The following is a 27,227-nucleotide window of genomic DNA, read 5'->3' as shown; positions in this document are numbered from 1 at the left end:
ACAAAGGTGTGCGGAACTGTCAAGATTGTAGGGATTTCAAAATAATAAGTTGGCTGCTTTTTTTTTTAATGAAGAATTGTACATGAGAAAGATTCGTGTGCTAATCCTGCTCACAGCAGATGAGAAACAAATTCACAGGATAACTTCCAAACAGTCTTGAGAATTTCACACATCTTCTGTATGCTGATCTTTCAAGATCACATCATACACTACTTCAGTGATTTATGGTGCTGACGTTTATGAACCTCAGATGAATATCAGTTGGCTTCAAACCTTCTTTTACAAAAATCTTGTTTCTGCAAAGTACTTAAGCATCTCAGTTTCTGAAAAATCCCATACTGTTGCCTCCTTATTGCCTTCTAAGGCTACATTCCTGGGCCAGCTACCATATAAAACACGAAAAGGGCCAGTACACAAGTGACCACTTAATTCAACTGAGGTCTGCTAAAAGGACAGCTTTTGCCTTCTGCCAACACCTTACTACTGTCTTCTTTGAATTAAGGCAGGCTCATTGACATTTCGTGGTGTTACCCCATCCTTGCACCAATGTACAAGAGAGTTTTTAGAGCCCCTCCCTGATTTTGATCCTATGTTATATAATTTCTTGTTCAAATTGGGACATTTTATAGTTCCCCCCATGTACAGAACTGAATCCCACTGGTGTCCACATTGAGGGTGATCCCTTGTCAGAGAGTGATTAATGGGTTTACTGAGGCTGTGGGAGTATGTTCTCACTGTCCTTCCTTGTGAATGAGTTTTGTATTCACTACACTTGTTCAGCTAAGAATTTTACTGATTGATTACTAGCTGCAAGGTTCCACAGGACAACAAAATCCTGCTCTCTCCCATGGTGTCTAGTTTTACACCATGAGGATGTGTTGTGCAGAAGAGCCTCCGCTGGTATACTGTTCCTCCACATCCAGAACTTTACGTTCATAATCAAATGTTCAATGTGGTAAGTCATACTGTTTTTCGGGGGTTTTCATTTGATGCTCAGTTGACATGTCTACCACATGTTCACTAGCTTAAAAAGAAGCGCCAGTTGGAACTCAACACATTCCACTGTCTGTCACACACTGTTGCGTGTGACTGAGTGTCTGTACAGAGCATTAGTCCCATACTGACTGGATTGTGGGTGCCGGCTTGTGGATCAATGGCCCCTTCAACTTCACAGTTATTTAACCTGGTTCAACACTGCAGAATCCAGATCGCAAATGGGGTCTTTCAGATGAGCCATATGGACAGCCTCCTGGTAGAGGCTAAGATTCCACCTATACTGATCAAATGTCATAAATGACTGCTAAGTTATGCGACATACATCTGCAGCTACCATGAACATTCAAATCACCATGTCCTTTTCCATGACTGGGGGATCTGCCTTCCACAAGGAAAACACAAGCCCTCCACCAAACATTGTCAGGATACCTCAGTGAACATTCCCCCTCCCCCAACACCTCACCCCCTCCCATCCCTAATGCTAATGATGCATACCTTATCCAAAGATCCTGTTGCACCTTTTCATTTGCCCAAAGAAAATAATTAATCCTTTGGCATTTTAGCATTTATTTCTCTTAGTTCTTCGAAAATTTCCACGTTCAACAGTAATTTATAATGAAAACTCAAGTGTTGACAATCGCGTGGCTATACCTGTATATATGCTGTGGACAATGAGCAATGCTCGCTGCTGTCCTGGTGTAATTTTTACTTTGTCAGCAAAGTGCCAGGACAAGTTCCTATCAAAGTAGTCCCCTTGGCTGTCTGTACACGGTTGCCAACATTTCTGGAGATTGTGGAAGCAAGCAGGGAAATTTTCAACTGCGATGCTTGTAAGCTTATTTGTCACAGGCTATTGGATGCCTGAGATACCTTCATGAAGCTTTCCTTTCAGTCTCCTTTTCAGTTGAGGAAACAAGAAAAAATCGCAAGGTGCGAAGTTGAGTGAATGTGACAGATGTGGGATGGCAATAACAGAATGTCTGTCCAGATACTCGTTAAGTGATAAAGCAGTATGGGGTCTTCCATTGTAATGTAGTAAGAAGGAGTCCTGAGAATGCCACAAATCAGGGTGGTTACGTTGAATTGCTTGTCACAAACTTTTCAGGACTTCGAAGTAAAGAGTTTGCTTCACTGCTTGACCTGGAAAAACATACTCATGATGAATAAATCCTTTACTATCAAAGAATGTGATCAACATTGTCTTTGTTTTTGAAGGACTTTTTTCGAGGTTGGAGATTGAGGACTGTGCCATTCAGCACTTTGACAATTCATGTGAGGGTCATACTGGTAGCACCAGCTTTCATAATATTAGACAGAAATCTGTGATCACATCTGACTCTATCCAGTAGTTCAGCAGAAATTCTTCATCTGTTCAATACATAATGTGTAACGGACAAGTTTTGCATTAAGTTTCGGTTTCCCTAAATCTTGGCATAAAATCTTATGAGACACATCACAATTCAAATTAAGTGCTTCTGATATTGCATGCACAGTTACTTGACAGTCTTCTTGCAGTAACTGCCTTACACATGCTATGTTTGCCTCAGTATGTGCTGTAGATGGGCGACCAGCTCTGGGATCATCTTGCACTGAATCTCTGAAAACATGACTGCTTGAAAGTGCCTCGCCTGCCTATATTAGCTTAATCATAGTCCATGTTTCACTAAGGGTTTTCCCAAGCTTAACGCAGACCTTAGTGTTCACACTTTGCTCACAATCGGCATCTGATGTGTCACCATAACTAATGTGCAAAGAACCCAAACAGTGTGGTTGCTAAGCTCAGCCTTGCCACCTAGTGAGTTTGCATGGAAACATGATCAAGTTCATTTCAAGGATGAACACATTTCAGGTAACATAAAAACATCATTGTTTCTTTTTAATATTGCAAACTCAGAAATAAGAAAACCTGTCCTGGAACTTTATGACAAAGGGAGTATTTTTACAGTAAAGTAAGTAGCCATTATCCAAGCCCTCCATTAGATTTGCACTCACCAAAATTTCCTAATCTGTTATGACTTGTTAAGCAGCCTGTTGGGCAGTACTGTCATTGGAACTCATTGGTTTTGACATAGATAATTTTCTTTTTTTGCCTCCACAATACTGGGAGTGCCATTGTAATCTTCTGGACTTGAGTCTTATAGGGATTCCAGGAAACAATTTTACAGACTGCTCACAAAGGTAACTCCTTAGATGGAAACCCCAAAGGTGAGGATGCCAGGCTCCAACTTGTGGTTGACACTACACCTTCAGATTCTGGAGGCTTAGAAGTAGCAGCTTACTGTAGCCACTATGAAGAAGCTACACACCACAAAGAGGTCTAAGAGCACATGCCAATCTTCCCTCTGCCCTTCTGGAAGGGAATCTGCTATCCTTTGCAAACTACTTGTCGGCCATTCCTTGCTGTTTCATGGTCATGTCCTCAACTGAGGTGATCCACACCTTTGTCGTCATGATGTCTCTCTGTTGGTGACCCGTGTCCTGTTGGAGTTCCCCAGTTTCGAAAATTGAAGCTTGACAGCTTTTGTTATTGCATGCAATCACATGGTGGTGGGGTGTATTTCAGCATTTGTCTTCTTTACCTCATCAGGGATTTCACAATGGCTCTTGTTCATTGCACCAGCTAATGAAGTTTTTTCTTATTCGAGAGACATAAAGAAGTTGTCTGTCATCATGTTTCTTCCTTGATTCAGAAATGGCTCCATGAGCTGCAGAAGGACGTTACTTCTCTCTGTGGGTGTCCTTTTTTCCAAGGTATGAGTAAGTATTACATGTGCACTTGGTCACTATTTCAGCAGAAATCTAGAATTTGAGACCGTATGCGTCTAGCTTGTTTGGCATGAATTGATGAAGTCTGTTACTCTTTTCAGTGAACTTTGCCCAAATTTCAGATACAGGATTGAATTTGTTGGCTAGCAGCTATTCAGCTCCATCTGATTTTTCATAGAAACAGAGAAATCTGAGAAGTTCCTGAAGTCTGTCCCTTGGCATAATGTCCTTGATGAAAGTAGGCCCCCAGGAATGCATCCAGAGGTCATCCACAGACGTAACTTTTGTACATAAGATACCCAAAGCATACACGATAGCTAGAAATTTTTCCAGTTCCAAAGTGACATGGTACAGTCATTGTTTTTTAGTGCTTTTCAAGCATTTGATTTTGTGTATTCCTTCATGAGATGTAACATTGCTTCGTTAAAATTAGATGGAAAGAACTGATGACAGAGTTGTGTTCTAGTTGACAAGCATAGCTAGTGAGATCTTCTTTCTTGTTTAGAACATTCACAGCTGGCCTCCTTCCAGAATGTGAAAAATTGGCAATCTGCCACTCTCTTCCATCCCTACCGACCATCTCTGTAGATCACACACCTGGGCCTGCTGTGATGGGTGAGGTGAGGATTGGAATAGCTGAAGATCCTTTACGAATTCCTCCTCATTCACAATGTCATCATCTTCCCTTGTCTGAGTTACAAGATCCTGATCTTCATCAGTATAGTCCATTTCCAATTCAATGTCGGAATCCTGTAAGAGATGTAATAGTTCTACATAAGAAAGTCATGTGGACGATGTGTGTTTGCAAACATTTTTCATGGTCAAAGAGTATTACCTGAAAGATAAGTTGTAAATTACAGTAGATTGTGCACATGCTAAGATGCAACAGTGAGCAGCAGTAACTGTGCGTGGCTACTGAATGTTGCTGTTTCATTTGGTACATTATCTGCTTATACTCAGAAGACCAATTGCAATGGTGCCAAATAGACCCCCTTCTGCTTTTCTAGGTATGTCGAATGTAATGTCAAAGAAAATGTAAATATTTTGTAAATTCTAAGTCATCACCATAAAGAAGAGAAAAAATAGGAAAGTTCATATGATTCCGTGAATGAATTAAAAAACTTTGGAGCTGACACTGAAGGAAAAAAGTATGACAGGGTCATTTTGACTCCTTCTACCATTCTAGTGTTAAGGTTGAAAAGGACCAATGACCTCATGTTTAGTCCCTTCCAAGTTTGCCAAAAATTCAATTTTTTGTTTGTTCACGCTGTGTTTTGTTTGGACAGCTGCTTACAGCCAACTACTAAATGGAATGATTTGCAGTTTCACACGGAGTGTGTTGAAAGTAGTACCATCCCCTAAGGGGGGGGGGGGGGGAATTCTGCATTTTGTGCTGCAATGTATGGGTGACGCCAGAAACTTTTCAGACAATCCCTGTATTCCTTTTAGTCCATTACTGCTGTCTTTATGAATGACTGCAGTGGTGCAAAACTCACTCCATGTGCTTCTGTGGCATCTAATTGATACATAACAAGGCATGACTGTGTTTTTCCTGTAATTCATGTATTAATGTACATCCATAGTATTCCTGTGGTTATTTGCTTTACATTTCACGTTTTTCACCACATATCAAGATGGGAAATCTGTTTGAATTTCCTGCAAAATTGTTTTTACTGTGCGTTATTTTCCTCCCCTATATAATAGTTCCTACGGCTTGGGAGAATTTTTGTGCCGCAAATTGCATAATGTCACTTATGCGTGCAGTAGCTTCTGAGGGAATATTAGTTTTTCTAGGGATATCATCTTGCACCTGTTCATCTTCTTTTGTTCCCTCCCCATCATCTACTGTGTTGTGGATTTCGATTAGATCTATTGCCAGAGTAAAAGTGGAGTGAGCCGACAAAGTCATCAGTTTGAATGTAGTCACCTGGACTACATTAAATGTTTTACATTTGAATTAATTCCAGCAACTGCTGCTGAATTTTCTTGATCTTCAATGAGTACAGAAGCATCTTTTTCATCACCTTCAAACCACGCTTTTCTGAAGCACTTCATGACAGTTTTGGGATTTATTTCCCTTACTGCTAAGTCAATCCAGTTTACTGCATCCAGGATGGAATCAGCTGTCCACCATGATGAATGGCCACTACCAAACTGTTGCTGAGAACAAGGTCACCATTCCGTGGCACAACATGCAGTTGAGTACAACATGCTCTGTTTCAATGGCTGCTTTACAACATGGACCATCTGGATCCTTCCCACCACTAACTTCACTTAAGTATGCAGTTGGAAGTTATCCTTACAATATCCTCCGCTCTTGTAATTGTCCTGGCCAAAATCTTCAGTAAGCCACTGTCCCTACAACTTCCATCCAACAGTTTCCAGTTCCTCCATCGTGTCACCCCCTCCTATTTCCCATCTTCACTTCACCTTCAGTGTGTGCCATTCTCACCAACTCCAACATGCCTATCCTGTGTACCTACCATCCTTCCCTCTCTGCATTCCTAGCTGGCAAACCAGCTGCCTCCCTCCGAGTTGCTAGCCACATGCCAGCAATTCCTGTCACTGCATCCTGCTTCTCTCTCACCTTACCCACCCCACTTAATACAACTCCTACCACAACCTAGTCCACCTGCCAAAATGCAACACTGGCACTGTTCATCCAGTTGGCACCATGTAGGATCATAGGGATGTCTATGTGCGCATGTGCATGTGCATGTGTATTTGCATGTGTGTTTTACTCTAGCTATAGAAAAGATTACCCTGAAAACTAGCAAATTTTCTGTGTTTTTGTGAGTGCCTATAGACGACTCAACACTTCTGATTTTTGGTGAGTGGCCTCCTTTAATCAAAAAGGAGAACTTGACAATTTCCTTTTTTCATTTTGGCACTCTTCAATAAGACCACTCACCATCCACAACTTTTTACTGCTTTGCCATGTGACCAGAAGCTTACTGTCATCTTCTTTTTCTTTTCCCTCGGAACAAAGGCGTTTGCCACATTTCCAATCACCAGTGGCTTCTCCATATTACCTAACATGTTTTCAGACAGCTATGTAGAGGGCCTTTCCATATACACATTTCTGATGATGAGTAAGTATATTCTCATACACTTAACGAACCATTCCCACACTGTCTCGTTAATTTTTTCATTTCCTATTTTCTTCGTCCTTTTTTTTTTACTTGCAAGTTCCATGGTATCCATTCATCCTATATCACATCCTCGTTTTTAAAAATTTCATAAATTTTTGTTTTACCTCGTTTGAAATAAAACATTATTTTACACACAGGGTTTCTTTTTCATTTGCCTTGAATACATTGATCTTTTCGTTAAGTGTTAGTGACACATACTTTTTGTTTGACATAATAGTGTACTTAAAGTACTAAAAGTCAACTGAAACTGACAGGAAATAATACAGCTAATGTATTTATTTGGATTGCTTCATCTTGCCCAGTAAAACCACTGTTTTATGGAATAACACGAACCTCTTTCACGTAACAACATTGTCTGAGGTGTACAGTCTTTGTGTTAAAAGTAGCATCTTTGTATAGATGTGAATAACTAAGGTATGCCATTAGGTTGAACTAGACTAAATTCAGTTTTCGTTCCATAATCCCAAAAATGAGATCATTTTCGTGGCTGTGGACCAAGTCAGAAAATCTAAAATAAAAAACATAAAACATGAATATAATACTTACTACCCTGATTCTTTTTCAGGAGATTGTCAAAATATGTGAATACATTACAATGGAGTGGAACTGCTAATATTTACAGAATTAATATCCTGTCAGAATGAAACATAGTTACACACTTTTAATAAATTTATCATACAAAAAATATCTAATTTTGACTGTTGTGAGCAAGTGCAGTAAAAACTGAAATCCAGCAGACAACATTATTTAAGCTAGTCTAACAGTCCCCGTTAAGATAGTTATCTATAGAGTAGAAGAAGTTGCCTATCAAAAAGTCTTTCAAATTCTTGTTTAAAGTGTGCTTTATCTGAAACCAAGTTTTTATGGTTGCTGACTATCTATTGAAAATGTGTGTTCTTGAATAGTGGGTCCCTTTTGGACCAGAATAAGCAATTTTAGGTCTTTATGTAGATTATTCTTATTCGTAGTGTTGATACTATGTATTGAGCTATTGTTTGGCAATAGACATATTACTTGCAACAAATTTCATTAAGGAATAAATGCACTGAGAAGCAGTGGTTAAAATACAAAGGTCCTTGAACACATTTCTACATGATGATCTTGAATTTACACCACAAATGAGTCTTATTACAAGTTTTTGCACTGTAAAAACTTTTGCTTGGTTTGACGAATTATCAAAGAACACTATTTTGTATGGCGTAATGGAATGAAAGTAAGCATAGTATGCAAGCTGTTTTTATATTTATATCTCCTATATCTGACAACATTCTCAGTGCAAATATGGACTTGTTTAGGCACTTCAGCAATTCTGTTGTATGCCCTTCTCAACTGAATTTATTATAGAGTTGCATCCCAGAAATTTAACAGTCAACCTCTTCAATCTGTATATCTTCATATGTTTTACATATGCTTGAAGGAAAACTCTTACAGGTTCTTAGCTGCATGTAATTGTTCTTTTCAAAGTTTGATAACAGTGAATTAGCTTTAAACCATTTATTAATGTCGGTGAAAATTTGATTAACAGCTGTTTCTAAATCTGTGCTTGACTTATTATTTATTGCAATGTATGTGTCATCTGCAAACAAAACAAACTTTGTATCTGGCAATGTAATAGATGAGAGGTCATTTATACAAAAAAGCAATGGATTCAAGATGCAACATTGAGGAACACTACATGTAATTAATTCCCGATTAGATGAAGACTAATTGGTTATGCTACAAGTATTTCCCGACAGCCTTTGTTTCCAATAAACTAGATAATACTTGAACCATTTTGCAGCATTGGCGGTGACGACATAATATTCTGATTTGCTTAAGAGAATGCTGTGATTAACAAAATCAAAGGCTATTGACAGGTTTGTTATCTAATGAATTGAGGTCTTTCTCACTGTGCATGTAAGTAGCCTTCTCTATATTGGAACCATTGAGGAATCCAAACTGTGATTTATTTGCAATCAGATGCTTAAGGTGACACTTGAACACAACCTTTTTAAATATTTTTGAAAAAGTAGTACTGCATAAGCCTTTTTCCGCATTATGTGATGAATTACTAAGTCGATCTTAAAATTTACATTCCATGTTTGCTTTAGGCGTGTTCCACTTTACACAAAAAATTAGCATGTAAAAGTGTAATGAATGTGTCGGAACTGAAGTCTCTTTACGATTAGGCCAGATTTCCGAATTATACACATTCTGTTTTGGTCCAATTTTGCTGTATTTTGTGAAAACACTGACATGTCAGGTGCAAGTGAGTATACACTTGTCTTCACTTGTACAGTGAACCGCTTCCCGTACCCTCCAACACACTCCTTCGTATTCTTTTTCTCTCAGGTGTCATAGATAGCAGAATGATGACTATCACTATCCTGTGTAAATTTCCGTAAATGTGTAGGGTGGCAGAGAGATACCATCTGTATGTAGATCAACAAATGCAATAAGTCTTTGCTTCAAAGTGGTCATGATAGGCAGGGTTCTTTAAGTGTCAGATCTTCAAGTGTCTGTCAAAAAATTAATAGCAGATTTATGAATTTTTTTCCCATTATGCAATGAAATGTTGCCATAAATGAAGGAATGTTCTACGTAGTTATGATGATGATTGTTTAATTATGTAAGATGTCAATTTTAAATTTCAAATGATGGGTGAGGAATAGGGGTGTACCATTGATGCTGTGATCCTAGACATATAACTTAAAATGACTTGAAGTTCATACCGGACACATGAATTTGTCTACACATTTGCATACCCTTATTACAGAATATTTAAATGGCTTTTGTGAACATTATTAATATCCAATCTGCAAAGAACAATTTTTGAAGCAAGTTCTGTCTTTTTGTAGAAGAGGAGCTGAAGCGTTTACATCAAGCCCTGGGCAGTCAGGCTTCATATGGTCAAGTTGCTTTCAATTATGATAATGAAGGAGATGGATCTGCTCAGCAGGATGAAGCTACTTCAAAACAAGAGACAGCTGCAGAAGAAGATGAAGTGTTCATTGTTCCTCCAGGGTTAGATATTCCTGTTGGTATGGTTGTGGTAAGTTCAATGATAGTTCGCTCACTCATGCGACAGTGGTAAAATGTTAAAGTTACTTATGCACTAAACTTAATTGTGATGTATTTTCTTTTGCATCTACATCTGTATTTTATAAAGCACTATGAAGTCCATTCCATTCATATGTCGAGCATGGGAAGAATGGCTGCTTAAATGCCTCTTTGTGTGCTGTAACTTGTCGAATAGTTTTTTGTGATTCCTGTGGGAATGATACAGAGGAGGTTGTAGTACAGGGTGATTCAAAAAGGATACCACAACTTTAAAAATGTGTATTTAATGAAAGAAACATAATATAACCTTCTGTTATACATCATTACAAAGAGTATTTAAAAAGGTTTTTTTTTTCACTCAAAAACAAGTTCAGAGATGTTCAATATGGCCCCCTCCAGACACTCGAGCAATATCAACCCGATACTCCAACTCGTTCCACACTCTCTGTAGCATATCAGGCGTAACAGTTTGGATAGCTGCTGTTATTTCTCGTTTCAAATCATCAATGGTGGCTGGGAGAGGTGGCCGAAACACCATATCCTTAACATACCCCCATAAGAAAAAATCGCAGGGGGTAAGATCAGGGCTTCTTGGAGGCCAGTGATGAAGTGCTCTGTCCGGGCTGCCTGGCGGCCGATCCATCGCCTCGGGTAGTTGACGTTCAGGTAGTTACGGACAGATAAGTGCCAATGTGGTGGCGCTCCATCCTGCTGAAATATGAATTGTTGTGCTTCTTGTTCGAGCTGAGGGAACAGCCAATTCTCTAACATCTCCAGATACTGTAGTCCAGTTACAGTAGCACCTTCGAAGAAAAAGGGACCAAAAACTTTTATTGGCTGAAATGGCACAGAAAACGTTCACCTTAGGCGAGTCACGTTCATACTGAGTTGTTTCCCGCGGATTCTCAGTGCCCCATATACAGACATTGTGACGGTTGACTTTCTCGTTAGTGTGGAAAGTTGCTTCATCACTAAACACAATCTTTGAAACGAAAGATTCATCTGTTTCCATTTGAGCAAGGATAAAATCACAGAAATCGATTCTTTTAATCTTATCAGCTGCAGACAGTGCTTGAACCAATTTCAGACGATAAGGTTTCATAACTAACCTTTTTCGTAGGATTCTCCATACAGTTGATTGTGGAATTTGCAGCTCTCTGCTAGCTCTGCGAGTCGATTTTCCTGGGCTGCGAACAAATGCTTGCTGGATGCATGCTACATTTTCATCACTCGTTCTCGGCCGTCCAGAACTTTTCCCTTTGCACAAACACCCATTCTCTGTAAACTGTTTATACCAACGTTTAATACACCACCTATCAGGAGGTTTAACACCATACTTCGTTCGAAATGCACGCTGAACAACTGTCGTCGATTCACTTCTGCCGTACTCAATAACACAAAAAGCTTTCTGCTGAGCGGTTGCCATCTTAGCATCAACTGACGCTGACGCCTAGTCAGCAGCGCCCCAAGCGAACAAATGTACAACTAAATGAAACTTTATAGCTCCCTTAATTCGCCAACAGATAGTGCTTAGCTCTGCCTTTTGTCGTTCCAGAGTTTTAAATTCCTAGAGTTGTGGTATTCTTTTTTGAATCACCCTGTATATTCAGAGACGTATCACTTAAAGTTGGTTGTTGTAAGTAGGCGTTCTCGGGATAGTTTGCATCTATCTTCCAGTGTTTACCACCACTTCAGTTTTTCTAGCATCTCTATGATGCTCTTCCAAGGGGCTAACAAACTTCTGTCCATTCATGCTGCTGTTCTTTGTGTACATTTAATACCCCATGGTAGTCCTATTTAGTATGGGTCCCACTCAATTGAGGAATATTACAGGATGGATTGCACAAGTGTTTTGTAGACTATTTGCATTTTCCTGGCATCCATCTAAAAAACCTGCTTTACCTATGATTGAGTCTGTTCCATTACATATCCATATGCAATGCATCAAAGGACACCTGCAGCAAACAAATATAAGGGCTATTATTCATAATATAAAGGAGGGATTCACAGATCACAAGCTGTGCGTGGCCCATCATTGGTATGATGGCTGCCCGCCCCCCTCTGTTTCTTCTTGTAGAACTTGTAAATTGACAAAAATTGAGCCTAATGTCAAATCAAGTGGACTGTTGTGTTTCAAATTAAATTGTGTAAATAATGCTTCTGTAAAAACACATTTTTGTAATAATATTTGCTAAATAAAATGAATATTCCCTAGTGAAAGATTTGTGACACGTGATGATAGCAAGTTTGTACACCACTGGTATAAAGTATCTTATTTGTGGAAATCAGTCACCAAGTTTAAATTTCAGTAACTTTTTGTTTAAGGATACAGGGTACTTTTCCAGCTCAATACTATGTAAAAATCAACACTTGTTTCTTTCAGGCACTGTTTATAATGTGTATGTTATACAGATTTTTTGTTGATATCAGGTAATGCAGCGCACTTTCTAAACAAATTAGAAGTATTTTGAATATTTTTGAACCTGCTTAGGGTTATTAAAAAAATTACAACGAGATTGATACAATTTTTTTCCCCCAAAATGCTTCCTCAAATTGAGGTACCATTTAATCCAATGTTATACATTTGAAGGAGACCAGATTTTTACCAGATATTCATGACATGATGGCTGAGGTACTAGACCGATTTAATTCCACCTATTATGTATATTACAAGGATAAAAAAATATCACATCTTACATTTTAATTTTTATAATTTTTTTTCCTAATGAAAATGTTATTTTTCCTATAATTTAGTTGATTCTGCTCTAAAGCTTATGTCTACTACATAAGTATGGACTATTGCAAGTTACAGAAAAAAATTAGAACAACGTTTTATAAACTTTAGGAAATATTTTTGCTTGAATTCTGAAAAATACAAGTTGTGGTAAATTGCGAATGAAGATAAGAGTCCCATTTAATCTGTGCCACACAACTTTCCTGAAGCATAGTCTTCATCCTGCAGCATTTCTTCATCTTCAAGCCTCCTCTTGGCATTCCTTTTAGCACTTCTTGCTTCTTTGGTAACTTAAAGAGTGAATCATTCAGCTTCATGTACCCATTGTCTGTCACATGCAAGCAATTGATCTTCCGTATTAGAGGCACATTTTATGCCTAAATTTCTCAGGGCTTCCAACCTTCCTATTGCTCCATCATTGAAATATATCACTGAATCTAGTACACCAACTTTTAATGTATTTAGTCCTACAAAAAATTCTTGGACAATCTTTCCCATATGCAATGGTTGAAACTTTAATTTGTATTCTGATTGCCTCCATGAAGACATTTACTAAGCAAAACAGGGTCACTCATGTCTCTAAAAATTGGTTTTATTTCATTCCTAAGAGGCTCACGAAGAGAGTGCTTATGATGGTATATTTGACCACTTTATTTTTCTCTTGGGTAACCACACCAAGAATCTTCTCTTTTAGGGCATAATCTGTGAACAGGGTGGTCATCTGTTGACAACTTATGAAAGTAGGTGGCCCGTACAGCTTTTCTCATTGCTGTAACATCATTCAGAGGTGCAGTTCGTCTACTAGCCAGTCCATAGTAACTCTGAAGGAGGTCTATTTCAGTCACTGTCAATCTGCCTCGGCCAGACAGAGATATTCCATCAGATAGCAACTTTCCTTTCATTTCTCTTTGTAGCTTCCTCAGTCTAGCACCCATCCTATTTTGCACATGCCCACAACTCCTCTTTTGCACACGTCCACAACACTCCAGTTTTGTTACCAAGGTATCACCATAAACATTGAACTCGTTAATTTTATTGAAAGCTTTAGAGTCCCATCACCTAGGTACTTCATATATTTAGCATTATAAATGGGCACCGCTCTCTGAAATATTTTTAGAGCTCCATCACACTCCATACCTCCACTGTAACCATCATAATTCTTAGAACACTGATGTTCAATATGTCCTTCAGTGTTACCATGGCAGGTGTGGCAGTACTTAGATAAGTATTCAACATCAACAACTTTTCCTTTCTCCAGAGAAGTAGCACTTACAACACCATTCAAGGAATGATGTCCTCGACATTGCCATGTCCGATCAAGTGCAACAGCAATGTCCCTGGTTCCACTAATATTTACAGTTTCTTCTACTGCATATTTCATAGATGCTTTAGACACAACCGTCAAGGCACCTAAAAGTATTTTTATGTACTTGCTGAACCTACTGGGAGGAGGAGAAAGGGCCATCAAACTGCAAAACGTTTGAGCAGCCTTTTTTTCTTTTCCTATTGTATGCATTGCATACACAGTTTCAAAATTCACATCATATGAATTATGTACAATGTTCGAAGTCATTTTTGAGGTAGATTTATTGCAGGATCTACACAGAAAAACTAATTTTGATGCTAAACCCTTCCTGCTACTTTGTTGTTCTGTTATTTCCATACAACCTACACCATCACATTGTCTACATTTCACCCCTTCCTTTATCAAAGAAAAGATGCTGACAACAACAACAATAAATCTACTACAAACAGCGTCATTGTTAAGACAAAAATTTGAATCGCCAGCAGGCGTGCCATGTGAGAGTTTCATCTCTGAAGAACTGATTTATAGGTTACTTTAAGCAGTGTGGCTTGTTTCGTTTGTGAACTGGTTACCACGGAATTTCCTTTCATTGAATTTTTTGATGCGTGGCGTAGTTCGTATTTATTGCACACTAAAGGGTATGGAGTTCCACACATATATGTAGCACTTGGGCAACAAACATTCAGTAACTCGTGAACAAACTGCTTCAGCGAAAGAAAAGTAAGTACTAGCAAAGATAATCACTTACAGACACAAGAAACTCGCACTGTTACCAACATATACAATGTATCATACATATAATCACTGGAAACAGAAAGTTTACAGTTATTTTTGAAATAATACTGGTTTCTGCAACAGAATTAAAAGGGGGGGGGGGGGCGGCATACATGACCATAACTTTGAACTTTGGTGTGAAATTCTTTGTGTGGATGGATATGTGTGTGTGTGCGAGTGTATACCCGTCCTTTTTCCCCCCTAAGGTAAGTCTTTCCGCTCCCGGGATTGGAATGACTCCTTACCCTCTCCCTTAAAACCCAAATCCTTTCGTCTTTCCCTCTCCTTCCCTCTTTCCTGACGAGGCAACCGATGGTTGCGAAAGCTAGAATTTTGTGTGTATGTTTGTGCTTATATGTGTGTCTATCGACGTGCCAGCACTTTCGTTTGGTAAGTCACATCATCTTTGGTTTTAGATATATTTTTCCCACGTGGAATGTTCCCCCCCCCCCCCCTCCCCCCCCCTCTCTCTCTCTCTCTCTCTCTCTCTCTCTCTCTCTCTCTCTCTCTCTCTCTCTCTATATATATATATATATATATATATATATATATATATATATATATATATATATATATATATACAAAGATGAGGTGACTTACCGAACAAAAACGCTGGCAGGTCGATAGACACACAAACAAACACAAACATACACACAAAATTCAAGCTTTCGCAACAAATTGTTGCCTCATCAGGAAAGAGGGAAGGAGAGGGGAGGACGAAAGGAAGTGGGTTTTAAAGGAGAGGGTAAGGAGTCATTCCAATCCCGGGAGCGGAAAGACTTACCTTAGGGGGAAAAAAGGACAGGTATACACTCGCACACACGCACATATCCATCCACACATACAGACACAAGCAGACATATTTAAAGACAAAGAGTTTGGGCAGAGATGTCAGTCGAGGCAGAAGTGTAGAGGCAAAGAAGTTGTTGAAAGACAGGTGAGGTATGAGTGGCGGCAACTTGAAATTAGCGGAGATTGAGGCCTGGCGGATGACGAGAAGAGAGGATATACTGAAGGGCAAGTTCCCATCTCCGGAGTTCGGATAGGTTGGTGTTGGTGGGAAGTATCCAGATAACCCGGACGGTGTAACACTGTGCCAAGATGTGCTGGCCGTGCACCAAGGCATGTTTGGCCACAGGGTGATCCTCATTACCAACAAACACTGTCTGCCTGTGTCCATTCATGCGAATGGACAGTTTGTTGCTGGTCATTCCCACATAGAATGCGTCACAGTGTAGACAGGTCAGTTGGTAAATCACGTGGGTGCTTTCACACGTGGCTCTGCCTTTGATCGTGTACACCTTCCGGGTTACAGGACTGGAGTAGGTAGTGGTGGGAGGGTGCATGGGACAGGTTTTGCATCGGGGGCGGTTACAAGGATAGGAGCCAGAGGGTAGGGAAGGTGGTTTGGGGATTTCATAGGGATGAACTAACAGGTTACGAAGGTTAGGTGGACGGCGGAAAGACACTCTTGGCGGAGTGGGGAGGATTTCATGAAGGATGGATCTCATTTCAGGGCAGGATTTGAGGAAGTCGTATCCCTGCTGGAGAGCCACATTCAGAGTCTGGTCCAGTCCCGGAAAGTATCCTGTCACAAGTGGGGCACTTTTGTGGTTCTTCTGTGGGGGATTCTGGGTTTGAGGGGACGAGGAAGTGGCTCTGGTTATTTGCTTCTGTACCAGGTCGGGAGGGTAGTTGCGGGATGCGAAAGCTGTTTTCAGGTTGTTGGTGTAATGATTCAGGGATTCCGGACTGGAGCAGATTCGTTTGCCACGAAGACCCAGGCTGTAGGGAAGGGACCGTTTGATGTGGAATGGGTGGCAGCTGTCATAATGGAGGTACTGTTGCTTGTTGGTGGGTTTGATGTGGACAGACGTGTGAAGTTGGCCATTGGACAGGTGGAGGTCAACGTCAAGGAAAGTGGCATGGGATTTGGAGTAGGACCAGGTGAAACTGATGGAACCAAAGGAGTTGAGGTTGGAGAGGAAATTCTGGAGTTCTTCTTCACTGTGAGTCCAGATCATGAAGATGTCATCAATAAATCTGTACCAAACTTTGGGTTGGCAGACTTGGGTAACCAAGAAGGCTTCCTCTAAGCGACCCATGAATAGGTTGACGTACGAGGGGGCCATCCTGGTACCCATGGCTGTTCCCTTTAATTGTTGGTATGTCTGGCCTTCAAAAGTGAAGAAGTTGTGGGTCAGGATGAAGCTGGCTAAGGTGATGAGGAAAGAGGTTTTAGGTAGGGTGGCAGGTGATCGGCGTGAAAGGAAATGCTCCATCGCAGCGAGGCCCTGGACGTGCGGAATATTTGTGTATAAGGACGTGGCATCAATGGTTACAAGGATGGTTTCCGGGGGTAACAGATTGGGTAAGGATTCCAGGCGTTCAAGGAAGTGGTTGGTGTCCTTGATGAAGGATGGGAGACTGCATGTAATGGGTTGAAGGTGTTGATCTACGTAGGCAGAGATACGTTCTGTGGGGGCTTGGTAACCAGCTACAATGGGGCGGCCGGGATGATTGGGTTTGTGGATTTTAGGAAGTAGGTAGAAGGTAGGGGTGCGGGGTGTCGGTGGGGTCAGGAGGTTGATGGAGTCCGGTGAAAGGTTTTGCACAAAATATATATATATATATATATATATATATATATATATATATAATGGAAGGAAACATTCCACGTGGGAAAAATTATATATAAAAACAAAGATGAGGTGACTTACCGATTCACCTGGTCCTACTCCAAATCGCATGCCATCTACGACCTGTCGGTAAGTCACCTCATCTTTGTTTTTATATATAATCTCTTATAAGCAAAGATGATGTGACTTACCATACGAAAGCGCTGGCAGGTTGATAGAAACACAGACAGACACATACATACACACAAAATTCTAGCTTTCGCAACCAATGGTTGCTTCATCAGGAAAGAGGGAAGGAGAGGGAAAGACGAAAGGATGTGGGTTTTAAGGGAGAGGGTAAGGAGTCATTCCAATCCCGGGAGCGGAAAGACTTACCTTAGGGGGAAAAAAGGACAGGTATACACTCGCGCGCGTGCACACACACACACACACACACACACACACACACACACATCCATCCGCACATATACAGACACAAGCAGACATTTGGAAAGGCAAAGAGTTTGGGCAGAGATGTCAGTCGAGGCGGAAGTACAGAGACAAAGATGTTGTTGAAAGACAGGTGAGGTATGAGCGGCGGCAAATTGAAATTAGTGGAGATTGAGGCCTGGCGGATAACGAGAAGAGAGGATATACTGAAGGGCAAGTTCCCATCTCCGGAGTTCTGACAGGTTGGTGTTAGTGGGAAGTATCCAGATAACCCGGACGGTGTAACACTGTGCCAAGATGTGCTGCCCGTGCACCAAGGCATGTTTAGCCTCAGGGTGATACTCATTACCAACAAGCAACAGTACCTCCATTATGACAGCTGCCACCCATTCCACATCAAATGGTCCCTTCCCTACAGCCTAGGTCTTCGTGGCAAACGAATCTGCTCCAGTCCGGAATCCCTGAACCATTACACCAACAACCTGAAAACAGCTTTCGCATCCCGCAACTACCTTCCCGACCTGGTACAGAAGCAAATAACCAGAGCCACTTCCTCATCTCCTCAAACCCAGAACCTCCCACAGAAGAACCCAAAAGTGCCCCACTTGTGACAGGATACTTTCCAGGACTGGATCAGCCTCTGAATGTGGCTCTCCAGCACGGATACGACCGCCTCAAATCCTGCCCTGAAATGAGATCCATCCTTCATGAAATCCTCCCCACTCCACCAAGAGTGTCTTTCCGCCGTCCACCTAACCTTCGTAACCTCTTGGTTCATCCCTATGAAATCCCCAAACCAACTTCCCTGCCCTCTGGCTCCTACCCTAGTAACCGCCCCCGGTGTAAAACCTGTCCCATGTACCCTCCCACCACCACCTACTACAGTCCTGTAACCCGGAAGGTGTACATGATCAAAGGCATAGCCACGTGTGAAAGCACCCACGTGATTTACCAACTGACCTGCCTACGCTGTGAAGCTTTCTATGTGGGAATGACCAGCAACAAACTGTCCATTCGCATGAATGGACACAGGCAGACAGTGTTTGTTGGTAATGAGGATCACCCTGTGGCTAAACATGCCTTGGTGCACGGCCAGCACATCTTGGCACAGTGTTACACCGTCCAGGTTATCTGGATACTTCCCACTAACACCAACCTGTCAGAACTCCGGAGATGGGAACTTGCCCTTCAGTATATCCTCTCTTGTCGTTATCCGCCATGCCTCAATCTCCGCTAATTTCAATTTGCCGCCGCTCATACCTCACCTGTCTTTCAACATCATCTTTGCCTCTGTACTTCCGCCTTGACTGACAACCCTGCCCAAACTCTTTGCCTTTACAAATGTCTGCTTGTGTGTGTGTGTGTGTGTGTGTGTGTGTGTGTGTGTGTGTGTGCGTGTTCGCGTGTGAGTGTATCCCTTCCTTTTTTACCCCTAAGGTAAGTCTTTCCGCTCCCGGGATTGGAATGATTCCTTTCCCTCTCCCTTAAAACCCACTTCTTTTCGTCTTTACCTCTCCTTCCCTCTGCCCTGATGAGGCAACAGTTTGTTGCGAAAGCTTGAATTTTGTGTGTATGTATGTGTCTGTTTGTGTTTGTTTTTGTTTCTGTTTGTGTTTCTATCGACCTGCCAGCCCTTTCGTATGGTAAGTCACATCATCTTTGTTTTTAAATATATCTTTCCCGCGTGGAATGTTTCCCTCTTTTTTTTATATATATATATATATATAAAAAAAACAAAGATGAGGTGACTTACCGAACGAAAGCACTGGCAGGTCGATAGACACACAAACATACACTCAAAATTCAAGCTTTCGCAACAAACTGTTGCCTCATCAGGAAAGAGGGAAGGAGAGGGGAAGACGAAAGGAAGTGGGTTTTAAGGGAGAGGGTAAGGAGTCATTCCAATCCCGGGAGCGGAAAGACTTACCTTAGGGGGAAAAAAGGACAGGTATACACACGCACATATCCATCCACACATACAGACACAAGCAGACATATTTAAAGACAAAGAGTTTGGGCAGAGATGTCAGTCGAGGCAGAAGTGTAGAGGCAAAGACGTTGTTGAAAGACAGGTGAGGTATGAGTGGCGGCAACTTGAAATTAGCGGAGATTGAGGCCTGGCGGATGACGAGAAGAGAGGATATACTGAAGGGCAAGTTCCCATCTCCGGAGTTCGGATAGGTTGGTGTTGGTGGGAAGTATCCAGATAACCCGGGCGGTGTAACCCTGTGCCAAGATGTGCTGGCTGTGCACCAAGGCATGTTTAGCCACAGGGTGATCCTCATAACCAACAAACACTGTCTGCCTGTGTCCATTCATGCGAATGGACAGTTTGTTGCTGGTCATTCCCACATAGAATGCATCACAGTGTAGGCAGGTCAGTTGGTAAATCACGTGGGTGCTTTCACACGTGGCTCTGCCTTTGATCGTGTACACCTTCCGGGTTAAAGGACTGGAGTAGGTGGTGGTGGGAGGGTGCATGGGACAGGTTTTGCATCAGGGGCGGTTACAAGGATAGGAGCCAGAGGGTAGGGAAGGTGGTTTGGGGATTTCATAGGGATGAACTAACAGGTTACGAAGGTTAGGTGGACAGCGGAAAGACACTCTTGGCGGAATGGGGAGGATTTCATGAAGGATGGATCTCATTTCAGGGCAGGATTTGAGGAAGTCGTATCCCTGCTGGAGAGCCACATTCAGAGTCTGGTCCAGTCCGGGAAAGTATCCTGTCACAATTGGGGCACTTTTGTGGTTCTTCTGTGAGGGATTCTGGGTTTGAGGGGATGAGGAAGTGGCTCTGGTTATTTGCTTCTGTACCAGGTTGGGAGGGTAGTTGCGGGATGCGAAAGCTGTTTTCAGGTTGTTGGTGTAATGATTCAGGGATTCCGGACTGGAGCAGATTCGTTTGCCACGAAGACCTAGGCTGTAGGGAAGGGACCGCTTGATGTGGAATGGGTGGCAGCTGTCATAATGGAGGTACTGTTGCTTGTTGGTGGGTTTGATGTGGACGGACGTGTGAAGTTGGCCATTGGACAGGTGGAGGTCAACGTCAAGGAAAGTGGCATGGGATTTGGAGTAGGACCAGGTGAATCTGATGGAACCAAAGGAGTTGAGGTTGGAGAGGAAATTCTGGAGTTCTTCTTCACTGTGAGTCCAGATCATGAAGATGTCATCAATAAATCTGTACCAAACTTTGGGTTGGCAGACTTGGGTAACCAAGAAGGCTTCCTCTAAGCGACCCATGAATAGGTTGACGTACGAGGGGGCCATCCTGGTACCCATGGCTGTTCCCTTTAATTGTTGGTATGTCTGGCCTTCAAAAGTAAAGAAGTTGTGGGTCAGGATGAAGCTGGCTAAGGTAATGAGGAAAGAGGTTTTAGGTAGGGTGGCAGGTGATCGGCGTGAAAGGAAGTGCTCCATCGCAGCGAGGCCCTGGACGTGCGGAATATTTGTGTGTAAGGAAGTGGCATCAATGGTTACAAGGCTGGTTTCCGGAGGTAATAGATTGGGTAAGGATTCCAGGCGTTCGAGAAAGTGGTTGGTGTCTTTGATGAAGGATGGGAGACTGCATGTAATGGGTTGAAGGTGTTGATCTACATAGGCAGAGATACGTTCTGTGGGGGCCTGGTAACCAGCTACAATGGGGCGGCCGGGATGATTGGGTTTGTGGATTTTAGGAAGTAGGTAGAAGGTAGGGGTGCGGGGTGTCGGTGGGGTCAGGAGGTTGATGGAGTCAGGTGAAAGGTTTTGCAGGGGGCCTAAGGTTCTAAGGATTCCTTGAAGCTCCGCCTGGACATCGGGAATGGGGTTACCTTGGCAAACTTTGTAGGTGGTGTTGTCTGAAAGCTGACGCAGTCCCTCAGCCACATACTCCCGACGAACAAGTACCACGGTCGTGGAACCCTTGTCCGCCGGAAGAATGACGATGGATCGGTCAGCCTTCAGATCACGGATAGCGTGGGCTTCAGCAGTGGTCATGTTGGGAGTAGGATTAAGGTTTTTTAAGAAGGATTGAGAGGCAAGGCTGGAAGTCAGAAATTCCTGGAAGGTTTGGAGAGGGTGATTTTTGAGGAAGAGGAGGTGGGTCCCGCCGTGACGGAGGACGGAACTGTTCCAGGCAGGGTTCAATTTGGATAGTGTCTTGGGGAGTTGGATCATTAAGAGTAGGATTACGATCATTTTTCTTCGTGGCAAACTGATATTTCCAGCAGAGAGTACGGGTGTAGGACAGTAAATCTTTGAAGAGGGCTGTTTGGTTGAATCTGGGAGTGGGGCTGAAGGTGAGGCCTTTGGATAGGACAGAGGTTTCGGATTGGGAGAGAGGTTTGGAGGAAAGGTTAACTACTGAATTAGGGTGTTGTGGTTCCAGATTGTGTTGATCGGAATTTTGAGGTTTTGGAGGGAGTGGAGCTGGAAGTGGGAGATTGAGTAGATGGGAGAGACTGGGTTTGTGTGCAATGAGAGGAGGTTGAGGTTTGCTGGAAAGGTTGTGAAGGATGAGTGAGTTGCCTTTCCGGAGGTGGGAAACCAGGAGATTGGATAGTTTTTTGAGGTGGAGGGTGGCATGCTGTTCTAATTTACGGTTGGCCTGTAGGAGGATGCTCTGAACAGCCGGTGTGGATGTGGTAGAGGAAAGATTAAGGACTTTTATTAAGGATAGGAGTTGACGGGTGTGTTCATTGGCTGAGTTGATGTGTAGGTGAAGGATTAGGTGGGTGAGGGCAATGGATTGTTCAGTTTGGAACTGGTATAGGGACTGATGGAAGGAAGGGTTGCAGCCAGAGATGGGAACTTTAAGTGTGAGGCCTTTGGGGGTGATGCCAAATATCAGACAAGCCTGAGAAAATAGAATATGGGAGCCTAATCTGGCTAGGGCGAAGGCATGTTTGCGGAGGGAATGTAAATAAAACTTAAAGGGGTCGTTGTGGGGGTGTTGTGAGGGTGACATGGTATTAGAAGGTGGAAAGTGTAACATGAGGTGAAATGAAAATGAAAATAAAAATATATGGGGAGAGATAAAGGTGAACCGAAAAGTAACTGGAGATCTGGAATGAAAAAAGGCGAAAAGGTGTTGGTTACAGCTGGGCTATGTTGGACTTGGGTTGATAGACAACGATGTGCATAAAGGTTAGGTGGTTGTGTTGCCGCCAAAACACGTTAAAGGACGGAGAAATTCGGGAAAATTTCGAAAAAACTGCGTGTAGTATATTAAAAGGAGTGGTATTGTGGTGGCAGATTATGAAAATGAGGCTAACAATTGTCTGACGAAGAAATAATGACGTTAAAACCTATGGGAAGCGGCTAAAAATTATAAGTGATGTGGGAAAAACGGAAATGGAAATAAAGCAAAAGTTATTAGAACTGGCCGAAATGGTCGTTTAAAAGGTGAAAGGAGCTGTTTGTGAACTAGAAACGGTGGATATTATAGCGGCAGTAGTGCTGAAAGCGGCAAAAAAAATTTTTTTTGGTTATGATTTCAAAGTGGGTTACGTATTATTTAGTATATATAGGCGGGATAAAATAGTATAGCAGATTACGGTAAAAGGGAGAAGGTGAATACAAAGTGAAACTACTGGCAAAAACAGAAAGAGGAAAATAAGACGACAGAAAAGATTTCGAAATGCAACAGTGACAATAACAAACGTAATTGTTGGATTCAAATTAATGATATCAATATAATAGAGGGAAACATTCCACGTGGGAAAAATTATATATAAAAACAAAGATGAGGTGACTTACCGAACGAAAGCGCTGGCAGGTCGATAGACACACAAACAAACACAAACATACACACAAAATTCAAGCTTTCGCAACAGACGGTTGCTTCATCAGGAAAGAGGGAAGGAGAGGGAAAGACGAAAGGATGTGGGTTTTAAGGGAGAGGGTAAGGAGTCATTCCGATCCCGGGAGCGGAAAGACTTACCTTAGGGGGAAAAAAGGACAGGTATACACTCGCACACACGCACATATCCATCCACACATACAGACACAAGCAGACATATTTAAAGACAAAGAGTTTGGGCAGAGATGTCAGTCGAGGCAGAAGTGTAGAGGCAAAGAAGTTGTTGAAAGACAGGTGAGGTATGAGTGGCGGCAACTTGAAATTAGCGGAGATTGAGGCCTGGTGGATGACGATAAGAGAGGATATACTGAAGGGCAAGTTCCCATCTCTGGAGTTCGGATAGGTTGGTGTTGGTGGGAAGTATCCAGATAACCCGGATGGTGTAACACTGTGCCAAGATGTGCTGGCTGTGCACCAAGGCATGTTTAGCCACAGGGTGATCCTCATTACCAACAAACACTGTCTGCCTGTGTCCATTCATGCGAATGGACAGTTTGTTGCTGGTCATTCCCTCATAGAATGCATCACAGTGTAGGCAGGTCAGTTGGTAAATCACGTGGGTGCTTTCACACGTGGCTCTGCCTTTGATCGTGTACACCTTCCGGGTTACAGGACTGGAGTAGGTGGTGGTGGGAGGGTGCATGGGACAGGTTTTGCATCGGGGGCGGTTACAAGGATAGGAGCCAGAGGGTAGGGAAGGTGGTTTGGGGATTTCATAGGGATGAACTAACAGGTTACGAAGGTTAGGTGGACGGCGGAAAGACACTCTTGGTGGAGTGGGGAGGATTTCATGAAGGATGGATCTCATTTCAGGGCAGGATTTGAGGAAGTCGTATCCCTGCTGGAGAGCCACATTCAGAGTCTGGTCCAGTCCGGGAAAGTATCCTGTCACAAGTGGGGCACTTAAATATATGTGTCATTTTTCATTCGAAACCATATAATGTATATATCAATGTAATCAGGAAAGACTATAGAATTTAATAAAATCATAAAAAAATTAGATTTTTCTAACATTTGTAAGTAGCCTGTATCCTTAAGAGATGTTAATTGGCGAAAGACGAATGTCTGGTGAAAGGTAAAATAAGTTGAGTTTGCCTTATATAATTTGTTTGAGACTTAATGTAGAAACAAATGTTATAGAGCCATTGCTGCAGTGGAAACTTCTTGTGATCAGTTAGCGTGAATATGAAAGGTACACTTTTCAGAAGGTATGTGTAGGTCCTTATCTGTTCTTCTTGATTAAATTTTCACTGTTTTCTTAAACCACATGGTTCTGTTGCAAGTTTGATTCAGCCATAACTAGTCAGTTTGTGTGTAGTTGAAGTAATATTATTATTCTTAGAAGCTGCTTTATATAACCGTAGCAAGTGGAAGGAATAAGCTTCCTTTTCTTTTTGTAGTTTGCCTTTATCTGTATTCTGTTGGCATCAGAAAAGTGTTTTTTTATCTCTGTACAACTGCCAGGACTGTTGTGGTTTCTTATCTCAGTGGTTGATAATTGGGACTTGCTACTCCTACGCTTGCTTAAGTCCTGGATGGCGTATATGTAAGAGCAGGAAAGAGAATCACTCATTATATAAATATACTGTTTTACGTGAACAGGCACATAAATGTAAATGTGCTGGTGAAAATATGATAATCACCTGTCTATCCACTGCTGAACACTTTTATCAGTGCAGTTTTTGTATTTTCTTGCCTTTCTTTGCTGGCAGAAGTTGTTACAAACCATTCGGTGTGCCTAACATTTAGCAATTCTTGTTAAAGGTGCCTGCATATAATTTTAAGAGGTCTGAAGACAGTGATGATGCTGACAACTGGAAACTGTTCTTTGTTGTTAATTAGCAATTTTGTATCAGAAATCACCAGATACAGCCATTTCCAACTTATAACCCTCTTTGAGAAGTTCCTCACATTCATCATCCATAAATAACAATAAAACAGAACAACACAAACACTTAAACGACATTAGTGAGTGAGCATATATGTCATGTCAATAATGACCTAATAGTGTACATTCATCTTGACTATTGAAGAAGAGAAGGAAATGACAGAGAAAACAATCATCAGCTTGAATAAGTGCTGTGTGCCTGTCCTGGTGATAGATCACCTTTCCATATATTATTGTTCAATGTTATTTTGATTACTTTTAGAGTTCATTCATCAACCTTTATGACCCTTGAATGAACTTTAGGCCTTATTTCATGATGTTTCACCATATCTAATGTCCTATGGGGGTAAGAATAAACAAGAATATTTTATGTACTTATTGTTTTGCGTGTGCTACGTAACTTAGCAATAGTGATGTCAGTCACTTTTGTTTATGTTGTTTCATAAGCATTTGCTATTATTTGGTGTACATACAATAGCATGTTGAAATTTTTCCTTCATTTTGCTCCAGCCTGAGACAGTGAAACAGAATGCCATCATTGAAAAGACTGCACATTTCATCAGCCGTCAGGGTGCTCAGATGGAAATACTCCTGAAGATGAAACAAGCCAACAACCAGCAGTTCAGTTTTCTGTCATTTGATGATCCACTTCATGCCTACTATCGTCATCTGTTGATGGCCATCAAAACAGGGCGGTATCGGCCAAAAGCACCAAAAACAGAGGAAGGTAGGTGCAATAATTGATGCCTTTTTCAACAGCCATCGAGTTGTTGAATTATGAAATCATTGGGTATGAGGCAAATGTGCATTTTTAACCATTCCACCTACTCGGGTGTATTGTTAACACTCAAATCCTCAGTACACGTGCCTTAATTGGTTTGGTCAGCTTATCATTGGAAGTAAATATTCAGACTGTTGCTGCAATTAAAATACTTTCACCATTATCAGTTGCTACAGTAATTTAGTTAATTTCATGTTACATCACTTATTTGCACGATTTCCATCAAAATCATATGAAATTTGGCAGTTTACAGGCTACAGATACAGTGTGTGCATGTGCGCATGCGCGTGTACTTTCTGGACATGTAGAGATTATGAAATAGGACAATGCTTTGAGCTAGATGTAATTCACATAATATTCTTTGAAGCTGCATGTTAGTGGTGATACATTCTTACACTTAGAAGTAAACTAAACAGTTTTGTCTACAGTATTTTATATTCTACTAGTTTTAATTAAATATTTGTATATAGTGAAGGAGGATCCGTCCGGAAGAAATTATTAGAGATTATATGTAGATTTATAAACACCACATGCTATGCTGACAGCTTTCTTTTGTTTAGTATGCACTTTCATCCAAAACGATGAATTACACTAAAATTACATCATAAAATATTTATGATTGAAAATATGGAAAATATTTGAAGTTTTTGATTTTTTGTTTCTAAAACCAGAATTAACTGAAGAGTAGAAACAGCTGAGTTTTGGTTCTTGAGGAGCTCAATATGTTTTCTTATTTCAAATTTTTATTTAACAACTTATTCTTTTTATTATGATCACAGTTCATTGTTTACAAGGCTTCTCTCAGAACAACTAACTGTCGTCTCCTTGAATCTGACATCTTAATTGCCATATTTTTGGCTCCTCTTGTTGCAATTAGTCCCATT

At 41.4% G+C, this 27,227-nt stretch overlaps 1 protein-coding gene across 3 annotated transcripts in view; it reads left to right on the top strand.

The window, feature by feature from the left end:
• Nucleotides 1-27,227, top strand: part of LOC124711116 (splicing factor, suppressor of white-apricot homolog) — a 170,270-nt gene that overhangs the window by 17,006 nt on the left and 126,037 nt on the right. For all 3 annotated transcript variants that reach the window (XM_047240981.1, XM_047240980.1, XM_047240983.1), the window contains exons 3-4: nucleotides 9,752-9,945; nucleotides 26,073-26,289. In XM_047240981.1, coding sequence (XP_047096937.1) covers nucleotides 9,752-9,945; nucleotides 26,073-26,289 — 411 coding nt within the window. The remainder of the gene's footprint in view (nucleotides 1-9,751; nucleotides 9,946-26,072; nucleotides 26,290-27,227) is intronic.

This window comes from Schistocerca piceifrons, chromosome 8 (genome assembly GCF_021461385.2).
Source record: "Schistocerca piceifrons isolate TAMUIC-IGC-003096 chromosome 8, iqSchPice1.1, whole genome shotgun sequence".
NCBI lineage: Eukaryota > Metazoa > Arthropoda > Insecta > Orthoptera > Acrididae > Schistocerca > Schistocerca piceifrons.
Note: the sequence above shows the minus strand (reverse complement) of the source record. Positions and strands in the feature narration are given on the sequence as shown.